At 28.6% G+C, this 20,661-nt stretch overlaps 2 protein-coding genes across 2 annotated transcripts; one reads left to right on the top strand and one right to left on the bottom strand.

Annotated features, from left to right (window-relative positions):
- Nucleotides 1-2,135: 2,135 nt before the first annotated feature.
- On the bottom strand, nt 2,136-2,627 carry LOC114170396 (transcription factor TCP15-like). The gene has a single exon (XM_028055874.1). It carries the CDS (start codon nt 2,625-2,627, stop codon nt 2,136-2,138), a length of 492 nt encoding a protein of 163 aa, XP_027911675.1.
- Nucleotides 2,628-16,873: 14,246 nt separating this feature from the next.
- LOC114169471 (ruBisCO large subunit-binding protein subunit alpha) lies at nt 16,874-20,412 on the top strand. The gene is made up of 8 exons (XM_028054631.1): nt 16,874-17,096; nt 17,219-17,393; nt 17,476-17,597; nt 17,708-17,915; nt 18,008-18,153; nt 18,418-18,724; nt 19,023-19,474; nt 19,833-20,412. The coding sequence occupies exons 1-8, from the start codon at nt 17,040-17,042 to the stop codon at nt 20,118-20,120; spliced, it is 1,755 nt and encodes a 584-aa protein (XP_027910432.1). The 5' UTR covers nt 16,874-17,039; the 3' UTR covers nt 20,121-20,412.
- Nucleotides 20,413-20,661: the final 249 nt, after the last annotated feature.

Here is a 20,661-nt window from a genome sequence, read left to right as displayed (position 1 = left end):
ATCTCTTTATAGTAATACATTAATGTGATGTGAAAATGTATATAAATGAGTTAAATAGAAAATGCTCCTTAGAAATAAATTCTCGGAAGTAAATTGATATATAAAATAAGACATCATTTAACGAGAACATAGAATGTTTGAAAGTGATACTTGTTATATTCAAACATTATCATAGAAAGGAAATAGAATACGGTGAAACATTTGTGTAGCAAAATTGACAACGATAGTACTTTCTTAGTTGTGGTGATAATTAAAAAATGACACATTCACCAAATGAATATATGTTTGTGCATGGTGATTTGGTTGACAAGATATAAGTTCCTTCTGATCTTTAGTTTGCAAGTTGAAAATATCATTATACAGAAAAAATAATATTTCGGTCATGATAATTTTTAAAGCTTTTAAATGAAGTATTTGAGAGTCTTTATAAATTTATTATAAAATTTTGTAAAAAAATATTTTTTTTTACTATTTTTCCTAAAAATTTTAATTGGTAGTAATTGTTTTATGAATAATTATTTTTACAAAATTATAAAATATATAATTATTTTTCACAAAATTTTTAATGAAAAATATTTTGTAAAAAAATTGATAACAAATTCTTGCAAATTATTATTCATAACAAAATTTATAAATATTTTTTAAAATAAATTAAAAATAAAATTGACAACGTTTTTCTAGGAGTGGTCGTGCTTACTTCTACATACTTTTCCATCTGATATATCTTCTAACTATCATACCCTCTCTATTTATCTCTATTTATCCCTATTTCATATACTTCACTCCGTTATAATATTTCATTCTGCAAATGTAATTAGACATTTCTTTTATCCCTTTGATTCTGTCTTTTGAATGCATTTATACTCTATAAGAACATAAACATCGATCTCGATTGATCTTAGTATGATACTATTTCAGATTTTTGTACTTCAAAGCTCGATACGTTTTTGCTTTGGATAGATGAAGATCAAACTAGATATACAGAAAATTAAAATGCTAATTTAATAGTATAAAAGTATTGTGCCTTAATTATTGTTTAGTTGGCGTATTTCAATATTTCAAAATTAAAGGAATAAAAAATATATAATTTTTTACAAAACCAAAATTGAACTTTAAATTAATTTTTTATAACAATAAAATGTATAATTTATTTTATATTTACTATTAATAAGTTGCACGAAAGGCGTGATCTATCTTTTCATTTCGTACTTTTTTTTCATCAATTTATAGGTAAGAAAAAAAAAGTACAAAACTAAATCAAATTATTTGATGTGTAAAGTTTTATTTATTGTCTGAGTTTTTTTTTTAGTCTTTTAAGATTATATTTCTGACGAGAGTGCGATAATTTTATTACTTGTTCCTGCAAAAACAAATAATAGAGATTAGGGACACAAACAACGTTTTACTTCAATCTTTGACCTTTCGAGTTGACTCTTTCTCGGTTTGCGCATGTCATCTGCCAGTATATTCGGTTTGGACCTTTAAGGTTATCTGCGGAGAGGACTCCGACGATCAAGTCAGCAAAATGGTTCTCAAAAAAGTCAAATCTTGGATTAAGGAATTAATGAAAACGTGTCTCTTAATTGTTGGGGTCCACGTATATTTATAGAGTCATTAATTATGGTTGCCTTTATGGGCTTGGTCAATACTTGAATTTCTAGGAGGGTCTGGGCTTGGCCCAGGCCCTGTGTTAGTGTTTGTTGATATCAAGGCCTTTTTCTGCAATATTCTAAGTTTAATGTCATCAACCTATTATACCTTATCTTTTGAAATAGGCGGGCTGGGCTGCTATATGTATCTGTTTGACTGGTTACTTAATAATTTTATTTATGAGGTTATATGTAGGCGGTCTTGGCAGTGTGGTCTCCTTAGTCCGCCTAGGTGCAGTAAATTACTATATATGTTGGTTTATTAGTAATGATAAAATTTTTCCAACAAAGAAAAAAAAAAACCCAACACAGGACATTGTAATCTCCATGTGATTAGGGCAACCAATTGAACAAGCTATATTATATATGCTAATTAATACCAAGGACATGGATTAACTTTGTATATAATTGGTAATTAAAAATAATTAAGAAAAGCCATAGATATCACTTCATTCTTTCTCTTCTATCCCTTCACCACCTTGTACCTCAGCCCAACCTCGTCATCAATGATTGGAGCATTTCGATCTCAGCAGCAGAAAACTCCACATTAAAGTTTGAAAACACATCAAAATCCAATGGCAGAAACGTCTCTTTGGAATTGATCTCATTGTCTATCGACACATGCACCGAACTTGCATGCTGACCAACAACGTTGTTGTTGTTGTCCTGAGATATCGGTGGTGACGATGAAGACGGTGATGACAACGATGATGTTAAATCAACGATGGAAGGTGATATACCAGTGCCAGTGGCAGAAATAATGGAGGGTTCCGCCTGGCGCAGAAGCCACCCTATGGTTTCTCCGTGAGTCTTGTAACCTAACTCACGAGTGAGTTGGAAGATTCGAGCAGCACACAAAGGTGGCAAAAGAACACGTCTTTCTCTGCCATTCACCTTCGTGTGTCGATCTTTCTTTGCCCTAAGAGGTGGTAGCTTTGTGTTGCTGGGTTTGTGAGGAACTGGGGTTTTAGAAGCCATGGTTTTTGCTTAACCAGAGAATTTTTATGTGAACAAGACCTAATAAACTCAACCCTCTTTATATACTATAATCATCCCACTCCACCACAAGAAACGTTTGTTGATGGAGTAATAGTAATATAACATTTTTTTAAAAAATATTTTTATAAAGAAAGTATTCATTAAAACAATAAATGTATTTAATGTCTTAAAGTTAAAAAATTTACTACTTATTTACCACATAAAACGAGTTGGATGAACAGTAAGAAATTTTGTAAAAAATGTAGAGTTATTCCTATTAATTGATAGACTCTTCTGTTTTGGATGGTTGCTTAAATGGACAGATTTTAGATGTAGTTCTTTAAATAATTTTTTTATTCTCAATTAGGATCAGGATTCACTTTGGTAATTTATATATGTAATAAAGATTTATATTAAAAGTTAACATGAGTTACCATATGACAGTACTGTTTTAACAAATAAGGAACTGTTTTTAATTTAATACAACTTTCTTTTCTCTTTGACGTACAGTTCAGCAGATCATATTTCTTTTACCTTAAGTTTCAAATTGGGAAGGTTTAAGCATAATCTGAGCTTGAATTTTTGGCTTGTGACTGAATGTGATAAAACATTCAATGCCTCATTTTGTAACGCCCGAGAAAGCCTGAGCAAAATGAGCATTTTTAGTGTTATTCAAGGTTTCAAATTCAATCATTTTAATCCCATGTTTGGTGGTATTTGAAGGAAAGTTGGTGCATTTTTAGAAGCTGCATTAACTTTTTGTGGAAAGTGCAGGTAAAAATACATGACAAGTAAGCAATGTGAGTTTTACAGCACTCAAGTTTAGAACTTAAAACGTTTGAAACACACGAAGCTTAGTTGTCTTCTCTGCACTGGTGGTTCAATCTAAGTTTTAAACGTTGCTCCTTAAAGCATCTTAGTTGTCTTCTCTTTAGGCACTGTAACAAATCAAGTTGACAACTCATGAGCATGGAACATATAAGAACTCACAAAGAAACCGTTTCATAACACTTCCTGCTTCTAGTTTTCACATAAAAAACAAAAATGATTTTTTGACTACTAAATTTTAACTATTTTCTCTTACAACATGGTGTGGTGTCTTTTAAGTGGTTTTAAAATATTGAAAATAAAAAAAATGAAAAAACAGAGAACCACTTAAAAAATGTTACCTAAAATTGTAAGAGAAAGTTGTTAAAATTAGTAGTCAAAATGTTATTGTCCCATATAAAAATATGCATTAGACCACCTAAATAACCTTTCTTTCATGATTATAGTTTTCCGTCATTTAGAAGTGGAAGCCTACGATTATCGACAAAAATTCTATTGTTAGACTTGGGATCTCGAGACCCGAACTCTAACATAAGTTTAAATTTAATGTAAACTTTGATTAAACAATTATAAAGATAAAATTATAATTATAATTGAAAAAGTATAATACTAAAGTATTTAAGAATTCATGTATATGAGGTGTATGGTTATTCTCCCTTATTGCATTCATGATTTGGCAATACAGAAAAAACGTTCAAAAACATATGAATGTGGAGTATACATATGTTTCAATGTGAACATGTATACATAGATAAATATTTTAACGTGATAAAACTGACTGCTAATTGCTTTAAATGTAAAATAATACTTATATGTTGTATTTTAAAAAAAAATCAATTAAAGGGATTAATATTGTTTATAAAAGTTGTGTTAAATATAAAAAAACTCATATTTCTTGTCAATTTTGTTTTCAAAATTTTTTCGTAAAAAACACTTACAAATTTTGTTGTGAAAAAAAATTTGCAAGAAATTGTTACCAATTTTATTGTAAAATATGTTGTAAAAAACACTTTTCGCAACAAATTTTGTAAGAAATACTTGCAAATTTTATAATTTTGTAGGAAATGATTACCACGAAAAAATTACCTGCCAATTAAAAATCTTAGAAAAAATGGTAGTAAAAAGTCTTTTTTTGTAAATTTTTTTACAAATTTGCAAGAAAAATATCATATAATATGAGAATTTCTAATAGTATAACCTTATGAAGGAATAATATAATATTAATTCTTACAATATTTTACTTGTTACAGGTTGAATTTTAGAGGAAAATTCATTTTAGGATTAGATGTTTTATCTTCCATTTAGTAGGGTTGTGAAAGGATGTTGTCCTTTTGAAACCCATGGAAAAATGTATTTTATTTTACTTAGTTTGACTCCATCATTTAATATATATTTTTATATTAAATATATAGTATTTTTTTTTTCTATTTATCCACAAAATTTCTGTATACAATAATCATGTTGTACTTAAACCACCGTGACATGAGGCTCTTTAAATCATCCATGAAGAACGTGCAACAACAATATAATTATTTGGAACCCTTTTATTATTAGCAATGACATTTCATAAAGGTGCAAGATGTCTCAAACAAAAATTATAACAATTTGAATACAAATAATTAATCAAAATACATTACTTCAATGCATTTTGATTTGGATTAGAGTTATGAAAGGTTGACATAATTTTATTTTAAATCGAAATGTATATTTTAAATAAAAATCATTAAATCATGTCATTCCTATACAACTTTATTTCAAATAGAAAATAAGATTAAAGCTAATTAAAATTCTTTGTTTCTTTCATATGTAATTGAAATTCTATGTGACGTCTACTGCTTCTTCTTTAATATCAAAGTTATTTTAAGTCAATACGACTATATTATTTGTCAAAAGATTAACATTTATAACATATTAATGTATATCATACATATTATATTATCATTATTTAAATTAGAATTTTTGAAATGTATTTTTTAAATAAAAATGCATTAAATTTATGTTATTCCCATACGACTTTATTTTAAGTTAAAAAAAATCAAGATTAAATTTTTTTTTCTTTTATTTGTAATTGAAGTTCTTCGTTTATATAAAAGTTATTTTAAGTCAACACGACTATATTATTTATGAAAGGATTAACATTTATAATGTATTAATTATAATATATATATATATATATATATATATATATATATATATATTGTATTATCATTATTTAAATGAGAATTCTCTAAATGTATTTTTTAAATAAAAATGCATTAATTCATGTTATTCCTATGCGACTTTATTTCAAATAAAAAAATGAAGATTAAAGGTAATTAAAATTCTTTTTTTTCTTTTATATGCATTTGAAGTCCTTTGTAACTTATACTACTTTTTCATTTATATAAAATTTATTTTAAGGCAACACGACTATATTATTTGTCGAAGGATTAACATTTATAAAGTATTAATTGTAATATATCATATATATATATATATATATATATATATATATATATATATTGTATTATAATGAGAATTCTCTAAATGTATTTTTTAAATAAAAATACTTTAATTTATGTCATTCCTATACGACTTTATTTCAAATAAAAAAAATATAAAGATTAAAGCTAATTGAAGTTATTTTTTTCTTTATAATCAATTGAAGTCCTTTGTAATTTATACTACTTTTTCATTTATATAAAATTTATTTTAATTCAACACGACTATACAATTTGTCAAATGATTAATATTTATAATGTATTAATTGTTATATATTACGCATATTGTATTATCATTATTTAAATGAGAATTCTCGAAATGTATTTTTAGAATAAAAATACATTAAATTTATGTCATTCCTATACGACTTTATTTCAAATAAAAAAAATGAAGATTAAAGCTAATTGAAGTTTTATGTTTCTTTTACCTACAATTGAAGTCTTTTGTGACCTCTACTACTTCTTCATTAATATAAAAGTTATTTTAAGTCAACACTACTATACTATTTGTCCAAGGACTAACATTTATAACATATTAATTGTAATATATCATACATATTGTATTATCATTATTTAAATGAGAATTCTCAAAATGTATTTTTTAAATAAAAATGCATTAATTCATGGCATTCCTATATGACTTTATTTCAAATAAAAAAATGAAGATTAAAGCTAATTGAAGTTCTTTGTTCAATTGAAGTCCTGTGTGACTTATACTACTTTTTCATTTATATAAAAAGTTATTTTAATTCAACACGACTATACTATTTGTCAAAGGATTAACATTTATAACGTATTAATTGTTATATATCACACATATTGTATCATCATTATTTAAATCAGAATTCTCAAAATGTATATTTTTTAAATAAAAATGCATTAAATTCATGTCATTCATGTACGACCTTATTTCAAATAAAAAAATGAAGATTAAAGCTAATTGAAGTTTTTGTTTCTTTTATCTAGAATTGAAGTCCTTTGTGACTTCTACTCCTTTTTCATATATTTAAAAGTTATTTTAAGTCAACACAACTATATTATTTGTCAAAGGATTAACATTTATAACGTATTAATGTTATATATCATACATATTGTATTATCATTATTTAAATGATAATTCTTCAAAATTAAGAGATATAATTATAACCAAATATTTATGACAAATTACTTATCTATTTATCCAAATAAATTGGATATATATATATATAATATATATATATATATATATATATATATATAAAAGATATTAATTATAACTGAATGATGATATCTTTTGCAGGTATTCAATAACATACTTAAAAATGTCATAATGGAGAGTCAATGTAGCTCATTATGAGTTTGAGCCAGGTTAAATGTGGGTTAACCCACAACCCACCAACAACAACTCTTTAGTAATTTTTTATCACTTTTTCACGACTTTTTTGTTATAATTATTTACTATCTTAAGTTGACAAGTTGATCTTTTTAAATACTACAATGTTATTCAATAATGTTTTAATAGTTAAATGTTTAATTTATTTGTTCGTTAAATTATGTAGGTTTACCGTTTAATTTTTAACTATTATCTTTATAATAGCACTTGGAAAAATAGGTTAACACTTTGATTGTTAACTCTTTGGCAAGTGTATCAATCTGTTACAAGTATTAAAATGGAACTCCAAGTATCGTTTTCCTAAGGGATTTATGTTTGTTCGTCTAATTATAATTATTTATTGATTTTAGCAATGGTGGCAACATTAATGGTTGATTTAATTCACAAGATAAACATACAAAATTACTAAACAATAAAGTTATAAAATAATTTAGGGTAGGCTTCACTAAGGTTGGATAACCATAATAATGCAATATTTCCTACACAATATCTTTATCTTGCTCAAACATCCACATAATAAGCATATTAGCCCTAATTCCTTAGAGGCAAGTTCTAAGTCAATGTGTCAAAACATTAATTCCTTAACTATTTTAACACAAGACTTGCAATAAGATACAATGTCTAGAATGACCTAGAGATTACGTTTATTCCTTAAACCCAATCTTATGGTTGTTCTATCAAAGGTTAAGTTCCAATTTGTTTTTCAATGATTAGATATAACCAAATAGCAAAGATTTCCATTATGCACATGAATAATTGAGATAAAACATATGAACAAAGATAGAGATTATATTGCATAGGAAAATTACAAAGAGTACAAATTCATTACATCTAACCCCAATGAAAAAGGAGTGTAGTCACTCCTAATCATCTAGAGCACAAAAGTTGGATGAAATTGATGGAATGAATGAAGGAATTTGAATTATTCTTGCCCTAGGGTAGCCTTTCCTGTGTTTTTCTGTCTCTGTTGCGTTCCCACACACCAGAACTTTTTGTTTTGTGTAACTTTCGAAACTTTAACCACTTTAGAAATTGTCTTCTCGCTAGGCGAGATGACATTCTCGTTGGGCGACCTAGCAATCTTGCTGGCTGACAAGACATTCTCGTTGGGTGATAAGGTCTTGACTCTTCTTCTCCAATCCTTCACTTTCCTATACAATAATCTCGAGAAAAAGATAAAGTATACATATCTTAAAAAGAAACCTAAAAATATCCTAAGTCTTTCCACAAAACACATGAATGGATACAATTAAAAGGTTCAATCAAACATGAAAATTAGTATTTTTTACACTTATCAATTGTACTTCTATAAAACAATGAATCGAATCAATCCACTTAGATTGTACTACAATAAATATATAAAATAAATTGAACGAACAAAACATCTTTAAGTGAGTCAACCCACTAACCAACTAATCCGGGGTGGGTTGGTTGAGTCGGGTTAAAAAACATTTGTCTCATAAAAATGTGAGTCAGGTTGAGCTAATTCATTGTTAACTTAACCTGTGGTGATTCAACCCGTGTGAGTTGAATTGGCTCACTTTGACACCTTTAAATCTACTATATCTCATGCTTATTTTAATTATATTTTCAACCTTTCTTGAAAGGCCCAAAATCCTATAAATACATATTCATCCCACATAAGGTATTAAGTCAATTCTCATACTCACTTCTATATTCATAAGTTTTCTTGTGCTCTTACCAACTTGAGCATTAGAGAATTTGTGGGTAGTTCCTTCTCATGATTGGAGTTCAACTTCCTTGGAGATTCTCTCTCTCCACCTCGGGAGATCTACCCTCTTTTTTAGATAAGAACAATATCAAATTAGGTTGCGATCCTACCATATTTATGCTAAATTGTTAGTCTCTTATTTTTTTAATCTAGTTTGCCATAGTCTTGTTCTATGATTTCTTCCTAGTGTTTTATTCTTAGCCTCATGTCTACTGAAAAGTATGATGTCATGTGCGGTCGTCTTACTACTAAAGTTATCCATCTTGGGCATTCTAGTTTAAGATCTTTGTTTATGGTGAAGGTCTTTGGGGTCATACTCGTGGTACAAGTTATACTCTTGAGAAAGAAACAAAAGGATGATTATGAGGATTTGTTTGCTGAAAATCAAATTGCAGTAAAAAAAAATTCATGAAACTACTCAAATAGATCAATTTCTTACGAAATTGAAATGTGATTTTAGGGGTCTTCTATCTAATCTCATAAATAGGACTATTGGTCCCACCTTGAATGCATCCCTTTATGAGCTTCTTCGTGAAGAATAATGTCTAACCCAAGCACAAATAGACTAACAAAAATCTACCTTACTTATTTTGCTTATGTTGCCCAAGGCATACTTAGAGGATGATACTTCCTAAGAAAAATTAAACAACTTTTATAACTTATTTGTTCTTCTATTGCTCGTGGCTTTGTCATTCAAAATGTTCATGCTCCTATACAAACCTGACCTCGAAAATGGTCCAACAAATGAAAACTTAAGCTCTTTTGCTTTAAGAGTTTAAAGTAAACCTTCTAATTCATGTTATCTTTATATTTTATGTAATGCCCCGACTATTATATAAATAATAATTATTTGATAAAAAATGGAATTAATTTTTTTTATAATAAGATTTTTCTAGAGAGAATATTAATAATAACATAACTTCATATTCATATATATATATATATATATATATATATATATATCAATATTTTACATTTATTTAATTGTTGGTAAAATATTGCAAAAATATATATTTTGTATAATATTAAGATATCTATATCGGAATAGAAGATTGTCTATATATTTAATATCTCTTAATAATATTAATATAAATTATCCATGAGTTAATCTCCAGAAGATCTCCCAACAATTTTCCTAACAACTCTTATTATGTAGATTCTTTTTCTACTTGTACAATAGGTACATGTGTAAAGAACAAGGTCTTTGTAAACATTAAATATCAATCTTAAAAGACTTAACAAACAATATAGATATTAGGGGCCAAGAATTGGACCTACAACCGGAAGATTTAATCTCATTTTATCAGACATACAAACCCATATTCCACTTCTGATGATCCATCATGAACATTAAAAATTACTAGGGAAGTGATTGGGTAGTTGAGTATTTATCATAAGATCATTGGTACAATCATAATTATTTCTTTCCTGAGAATATCAATCATTTATTGGTCCAAAAAAGATATATAAATATTCATTACCTAACTTTGACGATCCTAAGCAAGTATCAGATAGTCCTATGTTTAGCCTGTGGATATCCTAATCCAAGTCGTTATTCTGAATTATCTAGATATTCACGTACTTGGTACAAATTTCCTTATACCCCCACCATGGTCCCTATTTGTAGTGTACCAAACTATGACTTCCCAAATACAAATGCTTTTACATTGGTTTTATCTCAAGTCATTGAAACCAAACATAAGGCTTTTTCTTAATTGACATACTCTTGGACATTTTTCAAATATCATAAAATGTGATGACTATTAAACTTTGTCATTTTTCTTGACCAATAATATATACACCACTAAGACAAATACGAATAGTATAAAATAACAATAAAAACATATAACTAACTTTCTTTTACCTAAGTTTACTGAATAAAATAATGTTTACTTTTACTTTATTTTTATTTTTTTGGTTAAATATATTTTTGGTCCCTTAACTTTTAGTGAAAATTTAAATTAGTCTCTCTTTGAAATTTTGGCCTAGTCCCAACTTTAGAAATGCGTGGATTTAATTCTTTTAACCAAATTTTATTAAGTTTATTAAGATTTCAAATGTGTTTTATGATACCATTTGAGGTGTTTATATTGCTTGATATATTTTTATTTCAATGTTAGTTAAAATATGTGTTTGACACGTGAAATAAACTTAACAAAATTTTGTTAAAATGATTAAATTCACACACTTTTAAAGATGGGATACTAAATTAGTCCAAAATGTTGGAAGGGGACTAATTTCAAATTATAAAATAATGATCAAATAAAATAAGATTCAAAACATAAATTTTAATAAATAAATATATATGGACTAGAATGTTCTAATAAATATAATAACAAAAATACAAATTAATATAAAGGACGAGTGTATAACTAGAAATAAATGAAAAAAATAAATAAGTATATTAGTGCATAAATGGATATAAACCCTAGACAAATTAAAAGAAATAATTAAGTGAGTAACTGAAGATAAATTAAATTAAATAAATAAATCAGACCGGTGATCAGTGTGTTAAATAAAAAAAGTGTACATTAATGAAGATAAAATAAAATAAATAAATAAGATCAATTTATAACCAAATATAAATTAAGTTAAATAAATATTTTCAATGTGTAACTATACTAAAGATAAACTAAATAATATAAATATAAATAAATAAAAAGCATAATAATTAAAAATAATTTAAAACATAGTAAATAAAATAATATATAATTAAAAATAAATAAATACTTAATAAAACACATGAATTTATTCAGATTAACATACAAAAACATCATTCCCCTTATCTTATTAATTGAAGGACAAACTAGCAATAGTTTTTAAAAGTTGAAAATTTTGGCTATCGCTTGCTTCAAATTATTCCTTTTTTATTTCTTCACATATTCTCTTTCACTTAATCCTTTTATAAGTTAAGAATGTGTCCACTTTATACCTAATCATGATTACATTCAATTAATTAAGTCTTATCCTATTTTATCTTATCTCTTTCTTTTTCTTTTCTGTTTTTATTTTTTCTTCTTATCACTCGGAGTATTTTTTTTCAAAATAATTATATATATATATATATATATATATATATATATTAAAACATATTTTCCTTTTTTGTTTCTTTTTTATTATTTATTTTTATTATTATTTTTATTTTACTTAGTTACAATATTTCTTAGAAAGTACTTGATTTATTTTTTTATTGTTCGTACTTTATTAGATAATACATGAAACATTCTTTTATATGAACTTAATCAGAAGAGTAAAGGCCAAATCTTATTTTTAAGGTAAAAAATAAATAATGTAGTATTTTAAAAATATGGAAGTTACATTTTGATTTTAGGGCATCCAATCATATGGTTAACCAGAAGCGGACTTGAAAGGATATAGGGGTCATGGGCCCCCAAAATTTTTAGATCTACATAATTTAATTAATATGTAATTTTAAATATATATTTAAAAATTAATATTTTTAATATATTTGATGTTTTAAATTTTTGTACATATTTATATTTAATATATTTCTATTATTTTTTTTTCACATTTTCAATTTTACCTTTTTAATATTTTTAAAATAAAACTAATTAATTTATTAACATTATCTTTTAAGTGATCACTTATTTAATTTAATTATTTTTTTATTTGACTATTTTTATTTGAAACTTAACCATTATAAATGAAAATTAATTATAGTAAAATTATAAAAATTATTTATATTTATTTTATAATTATAATGATAACAATAATTATAATTTTATTACTTTTTATTATCTTTAAAAAAGTAAAAACAATGTTTTTACCAATTTATATAAATATTTTGAAATTACTTTTGTTTCGTTAAAAATGTGAAAGTTTTTTTAGTCTCAATTTGATCTCGGTTTTTGAAAAAATGATGCAATTTTGTCATTTTTCGTTAAATTTTCTGAATCAGATCAAAGTTTTTTTAATTAAAATTGAAGTTTTGAATAAGAATGATTTGCTTTGTTGGTGTAACTGACATGATGAAAAATCATTGTTCTGCTTCAAGAAATTGAACGAAAATAAATAAATTGCATCAATTTTTAAAAAAATCAGACCAAATTGAGACTAAAAAAAATTAGAAAACCAACTTGACGTTTTTTAACAAAAAATAGACCAAAAGAGTAATTCAATAAAAAATTTGGCACCCCCAAAATATTGGTCGAAGATCCGCCACTGTGGCCAACATTAGTGATACTCTTACAAACCTCTACAAATGACAATAATTTACTAATCACAACAATTCGTGTTATTTTCTCATCCTTAACTAAAGATTTTATTTCTCTGAGCCTTTCTCAAAATCTAGTTATCATATGCAAGATCAATAACCAAGGAAGATAATAATGAATGGGGCTAAAGTGGGATGCCTTTCTCCATTGTCTCCACGTTCTTTCTTACCTTTTGTCTTGTATAATTATGCTAAAGTTAATTTTCAAAAGAGGCATAAACATCATTGTCACTAAAAGTCATATGTTCTTCATGACTTACTAAAATCTGGTGTTTTTGGTAATAACATTTCACCATCTCTTAGTGTTGTTCAATTGGATTGTCTTTCGTGCAAACTTGGTAAAAGTAAAGTTTTTCCATTTTTGATTCATCAATCAAATGAAAATCAACATTTTGATATGATTAATAGTGATTTATGGAGGATATTACATATTATAACTCATTCTAATTACAAATATTTTATAAATTTTATTAATCACCATAGTCAGTTTACATGGGTCAATTTTTTAAAATCTAAAGATGAAGCATTCACTACATTCATATTTTTTTTCACGCCTATGTTAAGACTCAAGTTTCGTTCTAAATTAAAATTTTGCGTTTTGATAATGGGGGAAGAATACACTTCCAATTTATTCCAAAAGTTCTTACAAGAAAATGGTATTTTATCTCGAAGTTCTTATCCTTCTACAACTTAACAAAATGTATTAGTTGAAAAAAAAAATCATCATCTTCCTGATGTTGTAAGAACTATTCTATTGGAATCTTTTGTACAACCTTGATTTTGGTGTGAAACATTATCCACAACCCTCTGCCTTATTAATTTTTGTCATCTTCACCATTAAACAGTTATTCTCTCTTCTCCTGATTATTAGAATATACATCCATTTATCCAATCTTCACACTTTTAGTTGTGTCTGTTATGTCCATCTCCTTCCACCTGACTGAACTAGGCACTCAATTTCTTATATGTGCTTTTGTTGGTTATTCAAGCAATAAAAAAGGTTTTCTATTTTATGATCCTAATCTATAAAGGCTCCAAGTTTCTAGAAATGTAATATTTTAAGTAGATATAACATTCCAACTAACACAAGCAACATCTCTTCTTAAATTTCTATGTTGTCATTATTTTCAAGCACTTCTGTAAGAAAACCAACACCAAAACCTACCTTGTTGTCTAAATGACATTCAACTATTACATTACCTCATAGACCTCCTTTTGATCTATCTTTGATTTTTAATCCAATGTTTTACTATCAATAAGATCTTATATGTTGTAGTACTTGTATTCACAAACCTCCACAAAAATATGATTTTTCTTGTCCTTTATCTTTGACACTAGATTGGTTGTTCTTAGATATAGCCAAGAATTTGGCATTGACTATATATATGAGTTGACTTTTGTACATGTGGCTAACTGTACATACTATTACTACATTGTTGTTTCTAAATCTTTGCAAATATATCAGATGGATGTTAAGAATGTATTCCTCCATGGTTACCTCATATAGGAAGTTTACATCACACTTCCTAAGGGTAAGCTTTAATCTTTACTTAATAACATTTACAAATTGAAGCATTCATTATATGGTTTGAAACAAGCATCTACAATATGGTTTAAGGTTTGGAAAGTTTCATACCACATTGCTTGGTTTTTCATTCATACAAAGCAAGTGTGATATGTCACTTTTTATACAAAAAATCACAAAAAGGAATTGTCATATTGTTTGTTTATGTGGATGATTTTATATAGTTACCATATCATATCAATAGGCTATCTCTATAATCAAGAAACTAATACTTTCAACATGAAAGATCTTGACCAAGTTACTTACTTCTTAGGATTAAAAAGTACATTTTAGAAAAAAAAGGCTATGTGAATCAATAGAAATATATTTAAGACTAATTGAAGAGGAACTTCTACTAGACCCTACTTTTTACCAGAAGTCAGTTGTAATTTTATCTACCTAACTGTCACCAAACTTAACATTTCTTTTGTTGTCCATACGGTTAGCAAATTCATGCTAACTTCTAAGCACTTGCATCTCTCAATAGTACACTATATTATTAGATATCTACTTGACACTACCAGTCATGATCTTTTCTTACCTACTAGTGTATCATCAGACCTTAAAGCCTACATTGATGCTTATTAAGCTGGATGACATGACACAAGAAAACTACTATTGGTTGGTGCATGTTTTTAGGTAATTTTATTATCTTTTGGAATTCTAAGAAACAAAACCATGTCTCTAAATCTTTTAATGAAGTAGAATATCAAGCAATATTTCCATTATGTTCTAATATTATTTGGTTAGATGGACTTCTTTCAGAACTTGGTTTCTTATAAACAACAACTTCACTTCATGTTTATAACACAATTGCTATACAAATTGCAGCAAATCATGTATACCATGAAAGACCGAATCACATAATGATATTGTCACTCAATCAGGAAATATGACTATCAAATTATCACTTTGTCTCATGTATCTACATTAGTTTAACTTGATATATTCACCAAATCCTTTATGTTGTCAATATCATGGTTTCTTGATTAGTAATTTGTTGCTTGTTGATTTAAAAGCATCAATTGGAGGGGATGTAAATATATTTGATTTAGTAGAATATTTAGAATTTATTGATAGAATGTTGTTTATTATTAGTGGAAAATTGTTTATAATTATATAGTTACTATTATGTTATTATTAGATAACTTAGTTACAACGTTAACATTTATAACATATTAGTTGTTATGATATTATAGAAACTGTATTAACATTAAATAAATAAGAATTATTGGTAAGGATAATACACGATTTTAACTTTTTCTTTGAAGCTTATCACCTATCTTAATAGGATATATTTGTTTCCACCCATTTATCCCAACACATTTTTCTTCTTGTAGCCTTAATAATATTATTCTTGTCATTAGAAATCTTAACCAATAATTTTGCAAAAGCTTAATTTTAATGTTTAATCTTTATACAAAACTACCAGAGTCTCTTCTAATCATAAGGTAACATGATTCTCTTAGTGCGCCACATTTACAGAAAATAAATATGCATCTTTCTTAATCTCCAACAATGTTAACTCTGATTCTATCAAAGAAAATGCTTCAGAAATTATGTATTTAGTAAAACAGCAAGATTAAGCCTATCCCGTTCTATTACAATATTTTTAATTATTATTATTATTATCACATTTTTTTATAATATTATTATTTACGTTACTTTTATTTTATTATAATTCAAAGTGAACTTTTTTATGATGACGATTATGATTCTAAAACAACATATATAGCATTCGGAAGAACTTATCTCTATTTAAAATGTGAATTAAGTAAAATACAAAATAATACAATTGTATTAACCAATTAACAAACAAAACTGTAACAACTTCATAATTTATAGACCGGGTACACATATTAAACTTTAATCAAACAATAATTACTTAACAAATTACATTTCACGCAGTTAAAAATCCTAATTCGAACAAATAAAATTGTTTATAATATAGTATTTCATTCATAAAGTCGATTTTATATTTAGGAAATGGTTTTCTTTTCTTACCTGGTGCAGTTAATAATAGTAAGCGACAAATACAAAGTTGCAATTTGCATTCACAAGAGCCTCCTCAACGGTTCTGGAATAGGTGGAATTTTCTAGAACCCCAACCCTCTCCATAAAAGCCCAAACCCTAATCTTCTTCCTTCTGTTTCAGTGTATTAGAGTTACCACTCCCTTATCCATTTCCTTTCACTCCACACCATGGCCTCTGCAAATGCTCTCTCTTCAGCTTCTATTCTACGTTCTCCTAACCGCCAGGTTCCTTCTCCAAATTCAACTCAATTCCACTTTCCTCGTAACAATTAACATCCAAGATTTTTTGCTCATCTCTGTTTGTGTGTGTAATTAATCGGTTTCGGTTTTCTTTTCTTCTTTTATAGTCTCTGGCCCGAAGAGTGAACCAGAACGGAAGAGTGAATTACCGGCAACCGAATAAACGTTTCGCAGTGAAGGCCTCCGCGAAGGAGATTGCGTTCGACCAGAGTTCCCGGGCCGCTATGCAGGCCGGCATTGACAAGCTCGCCGACGCCGTTGGGCTCACTCTTGGGCCGAGAGGTGGCTTTTTTGTAAATCCCAGATTTGTTTTGTTATGTAGAACAGAGATTAATGATTATTTCATTGCTTGGAATTTTTTTAGGGAGAAATGTTGTGTTGGATGAGTTTGGAAGTCCAAAAGTGGTTAACGATGGTGTGACCATTGCTCGTGCTATTGAGCTTCCCGATCCCATGGAGAATGCTGGTGCAGCTCTTATTAGAGAGGTTCGTGAATGTTATGGTTGTTTTTGTTGTTGGTGGTGTTTTTAGATTTTTTGGAATAATGTTAATTAAGGTGGCTAGTAAGACTAACGATTGTGAAAATGTCAATTAAGGTTGCTAGTAAGACCAATGACTCTGCGGGTGATGGAACAACCACCGCTTCGGTTCTTGCTCGCGAAATTATTAAGCTGGGGCTTCTCAGTGTGACTTCTGGGGCTAATCCTGTGTCTCTTAAAAGAGGAATTGACAAAACTGTGCTGGGATTGGTGGAGGAGTTGGAGAAGAAAGCAAGGCCGGTCAAAGGTGGAGATGATATCAAAGGTATTGTTCTAATATTGGTATTGCTTATGTTGTTGCTAGGTAGATGCTGCTTTAAGAGCTCTTATTTATGTGTTCTGTTGGTGTTATGGCAGCTGTTGCATCTATTTCTGCCGGGAATGATGAGTTGATTGGGCAAATGATTGCGGAAGCAATTGATAAGGTTGGACCTGATGGTGTTTTGTCCATTGAGTCTTCATCTTCATTTGAGACGACGGTTGAAGTTGAAGAAGGAATGGAGGTGCGACTTCTATGCAGAATAATGACAATATAAGATAAACTTTTCAACAAGTACTTGTAAAAAAAAAAGAAGACAACATGAATTTTATTTCTTTCATAAGTTAAAATCAATTTATACTCTTTAATCTATTGAAGCCCTCTTATTTAGCTTTTCTATAATTTGAGAAACATAAGTTTAACTGATGTTTCTTTTGTTAAGTTTATCTAAATAGAGCCAAAGTTTTGTTTTGTTTATGAGTCTAATTGTACGGCTTTAATCTTGTAGATTGACAGAGGGTATATCTCACCTCAATTCGTTACAAACCCTGAGAAGTTGATTGTTGAATTTGAGAATGTGAGAGTGTTGGTTACGGACCAGAAGATTTCAGCAATAAAAGACATAATTCCATTGTTGGAGAAAACCACTCAATTGAGAGCTCCTTTGCTTATCATTGCTGAGGATGTCACCGGTGAGGCTTTGGCCACACTTGTTGTGAATAAGCTGCGTGGTATCCTTAACGTTGCTGCCATCAAAGCTCCTGGCTTTGGTGAGCGGCGAAAGGCCCTCCTTCAAGACATTGCTATAATGACTGGTATGTGAACGTACATATGTTCTAAGTTTGTAGTTGGATAATGTCTGAGCACAGACGTTATTTTGTGGCTAGTGTGGATTTTTTGTTAATGCTGTTCATGTTAGAAGTATTATTATAATTCATTTTCAAAGTTTATTCTATAAGTAGGAACTGACACAGTTTCGATGTCTATAATAAAGTATGTCTTTAAGGAGGAAACATAAATTTGTTGTCAAAGTATCATTTTGTAGTATTATTGTATTTAATTTGCTTTTTTCATGAGATACTTTGTTGACAACTGTGTACGTTGAACTGCTAGGTGCTGAGTTCCAAGCGACAGATTTGGGACTGCTTATTGAAAATACCACAGTGGAGCAGCTTGGTTTGGCTCGGAAAGTGACCGTGACCAAGGATTCTACTACCATCATTGCTGATGCGGCAACAAAGGATGAGTTGCAAGCGAGAATTGCTCAGATAAAGAAGGAGCTGTCAGAGACGGACTCAGTGTATGATTCTGAAAAACTGGCCGAGAGGATAGCTAAATTGTCTGGTGGAGTTGCAGTCGTCAAGGTTGGTGCTGCTACAGAAACTGAACTTGAGGATCGAAAGCTACGAATTGAGGATGCGAAGAATGCAACTTTTGCTGCCATTGAGGAAGGTATTGTCCCTGGTGGAGGCACTGCATTGGTTCATCTCTCAACTCATGTCCCAGCAATCAAGGACAGGCTTGAGGATGCAGACGAAAGGCTAGGAGCTGATATTGTGCAAAAGGTAAGAATAATTATCAACTTGCACATTCTTTAAAAATTTGCACTTTCTTTGACCAGTATGTTGTAATTATTGCTTTCACAAGACGTTCCGCAATAACTGCAAGCTACAATCCCATTCCACCGGAAACTTATTAGTTGAGATACTTGTTGAAATCCCTTCACATCTCAGGATGCCTCAAGTGGAAAATGGTTTCTACATAATAACTCGAGATAAATTTATCTTTTCTCCTTATATGCATTTGAACAAATGTATCTTGTATTATATTTATAATCTGAATAAGCTTAATATGTCATGTGATACCCTGATATAAATCTAAAAAATAGTATGAATACTGATCCTTCTGCCTTTACATGTATAGGCTCTGGTAGCACCTGCTGCATTGATTGCTCAAAATGCTGGAATAGAAGGTGAAGTTGTTGTGGAGAAGATAAAGAATGGTGAATGGGAGGTTGGTTACAATGCTATGGCAGACAGGTATGAGAATTTAGTAGATGCAGGAGTTATCGACCCTGCCAAGGTTACAAGGTGTGCGTTACAGAATGCTGCTTCAGTTGCTGGAATGGTGTTGACCACGCAGGCAATTGTGGTGGAAAAACCAAAGCCCAAGGCACCTGTAGCTGGTGCCCCACAAGGCCTTACTGTTTGATTTTAGGTCATTATTAGGCTACGGCGAAGAACAGTTTTGTGCAGTAAATGGAAAGAGCGTAAGTGTTTCAATGTCTGTTCAATCGAAAAAAAAATGTATTTTATAAACGGTTTTAGATTGGCTTCGGAGAAGAGGGAAGTTATTTATTGGATCCTAGTCATGGTATTTTTATGATTGAAATAAGGTAGTCATTTGATATTTTTACCCAAGTTTTAGTGTGTAAGCATAGGTAATTTTGACTCTTAATTTTAAGTCTTTCGTTTAAAAAATTATCATTCGCTTTACCCCGAAACTATGGTTCTATTGTTTCTACCATTTCATTCTACATGGTAGTATGAAAGACTCAAAATTAAAATTTACTTACACTGCTGTGAAATAGTGTTAACTTTCTATTGAAGGACATGGTCAAGAAATCTAAAATCAGTGTTTTGTCTAAGCCTTTAATAGTCTATGAATCGGTTTGTTATTTTAATCGAAGAGAATTAGGTAATGTTTTACACGGTCAACCGGCAGGTAAATTACACTTAATCATCAAATTACG

This window comes from Vigna unguiculata, chromosome 11, assembly GCF_004118075.2.
Source record: "Vigna unguiculata cultivar IT97K-499-35 chromosome 11, ASM411807v1, whole genome shotgun sequence".
Lineage (NCBI taxonomy): Eukaryota > Viridiplantae > Streptophyta > Magnoliopsida > Fabales > Fabaceae > Vigna > Vigna unguiculata.
This window is presented reverse-complemented; position numbering and strand designations above follow the sequence as displayed.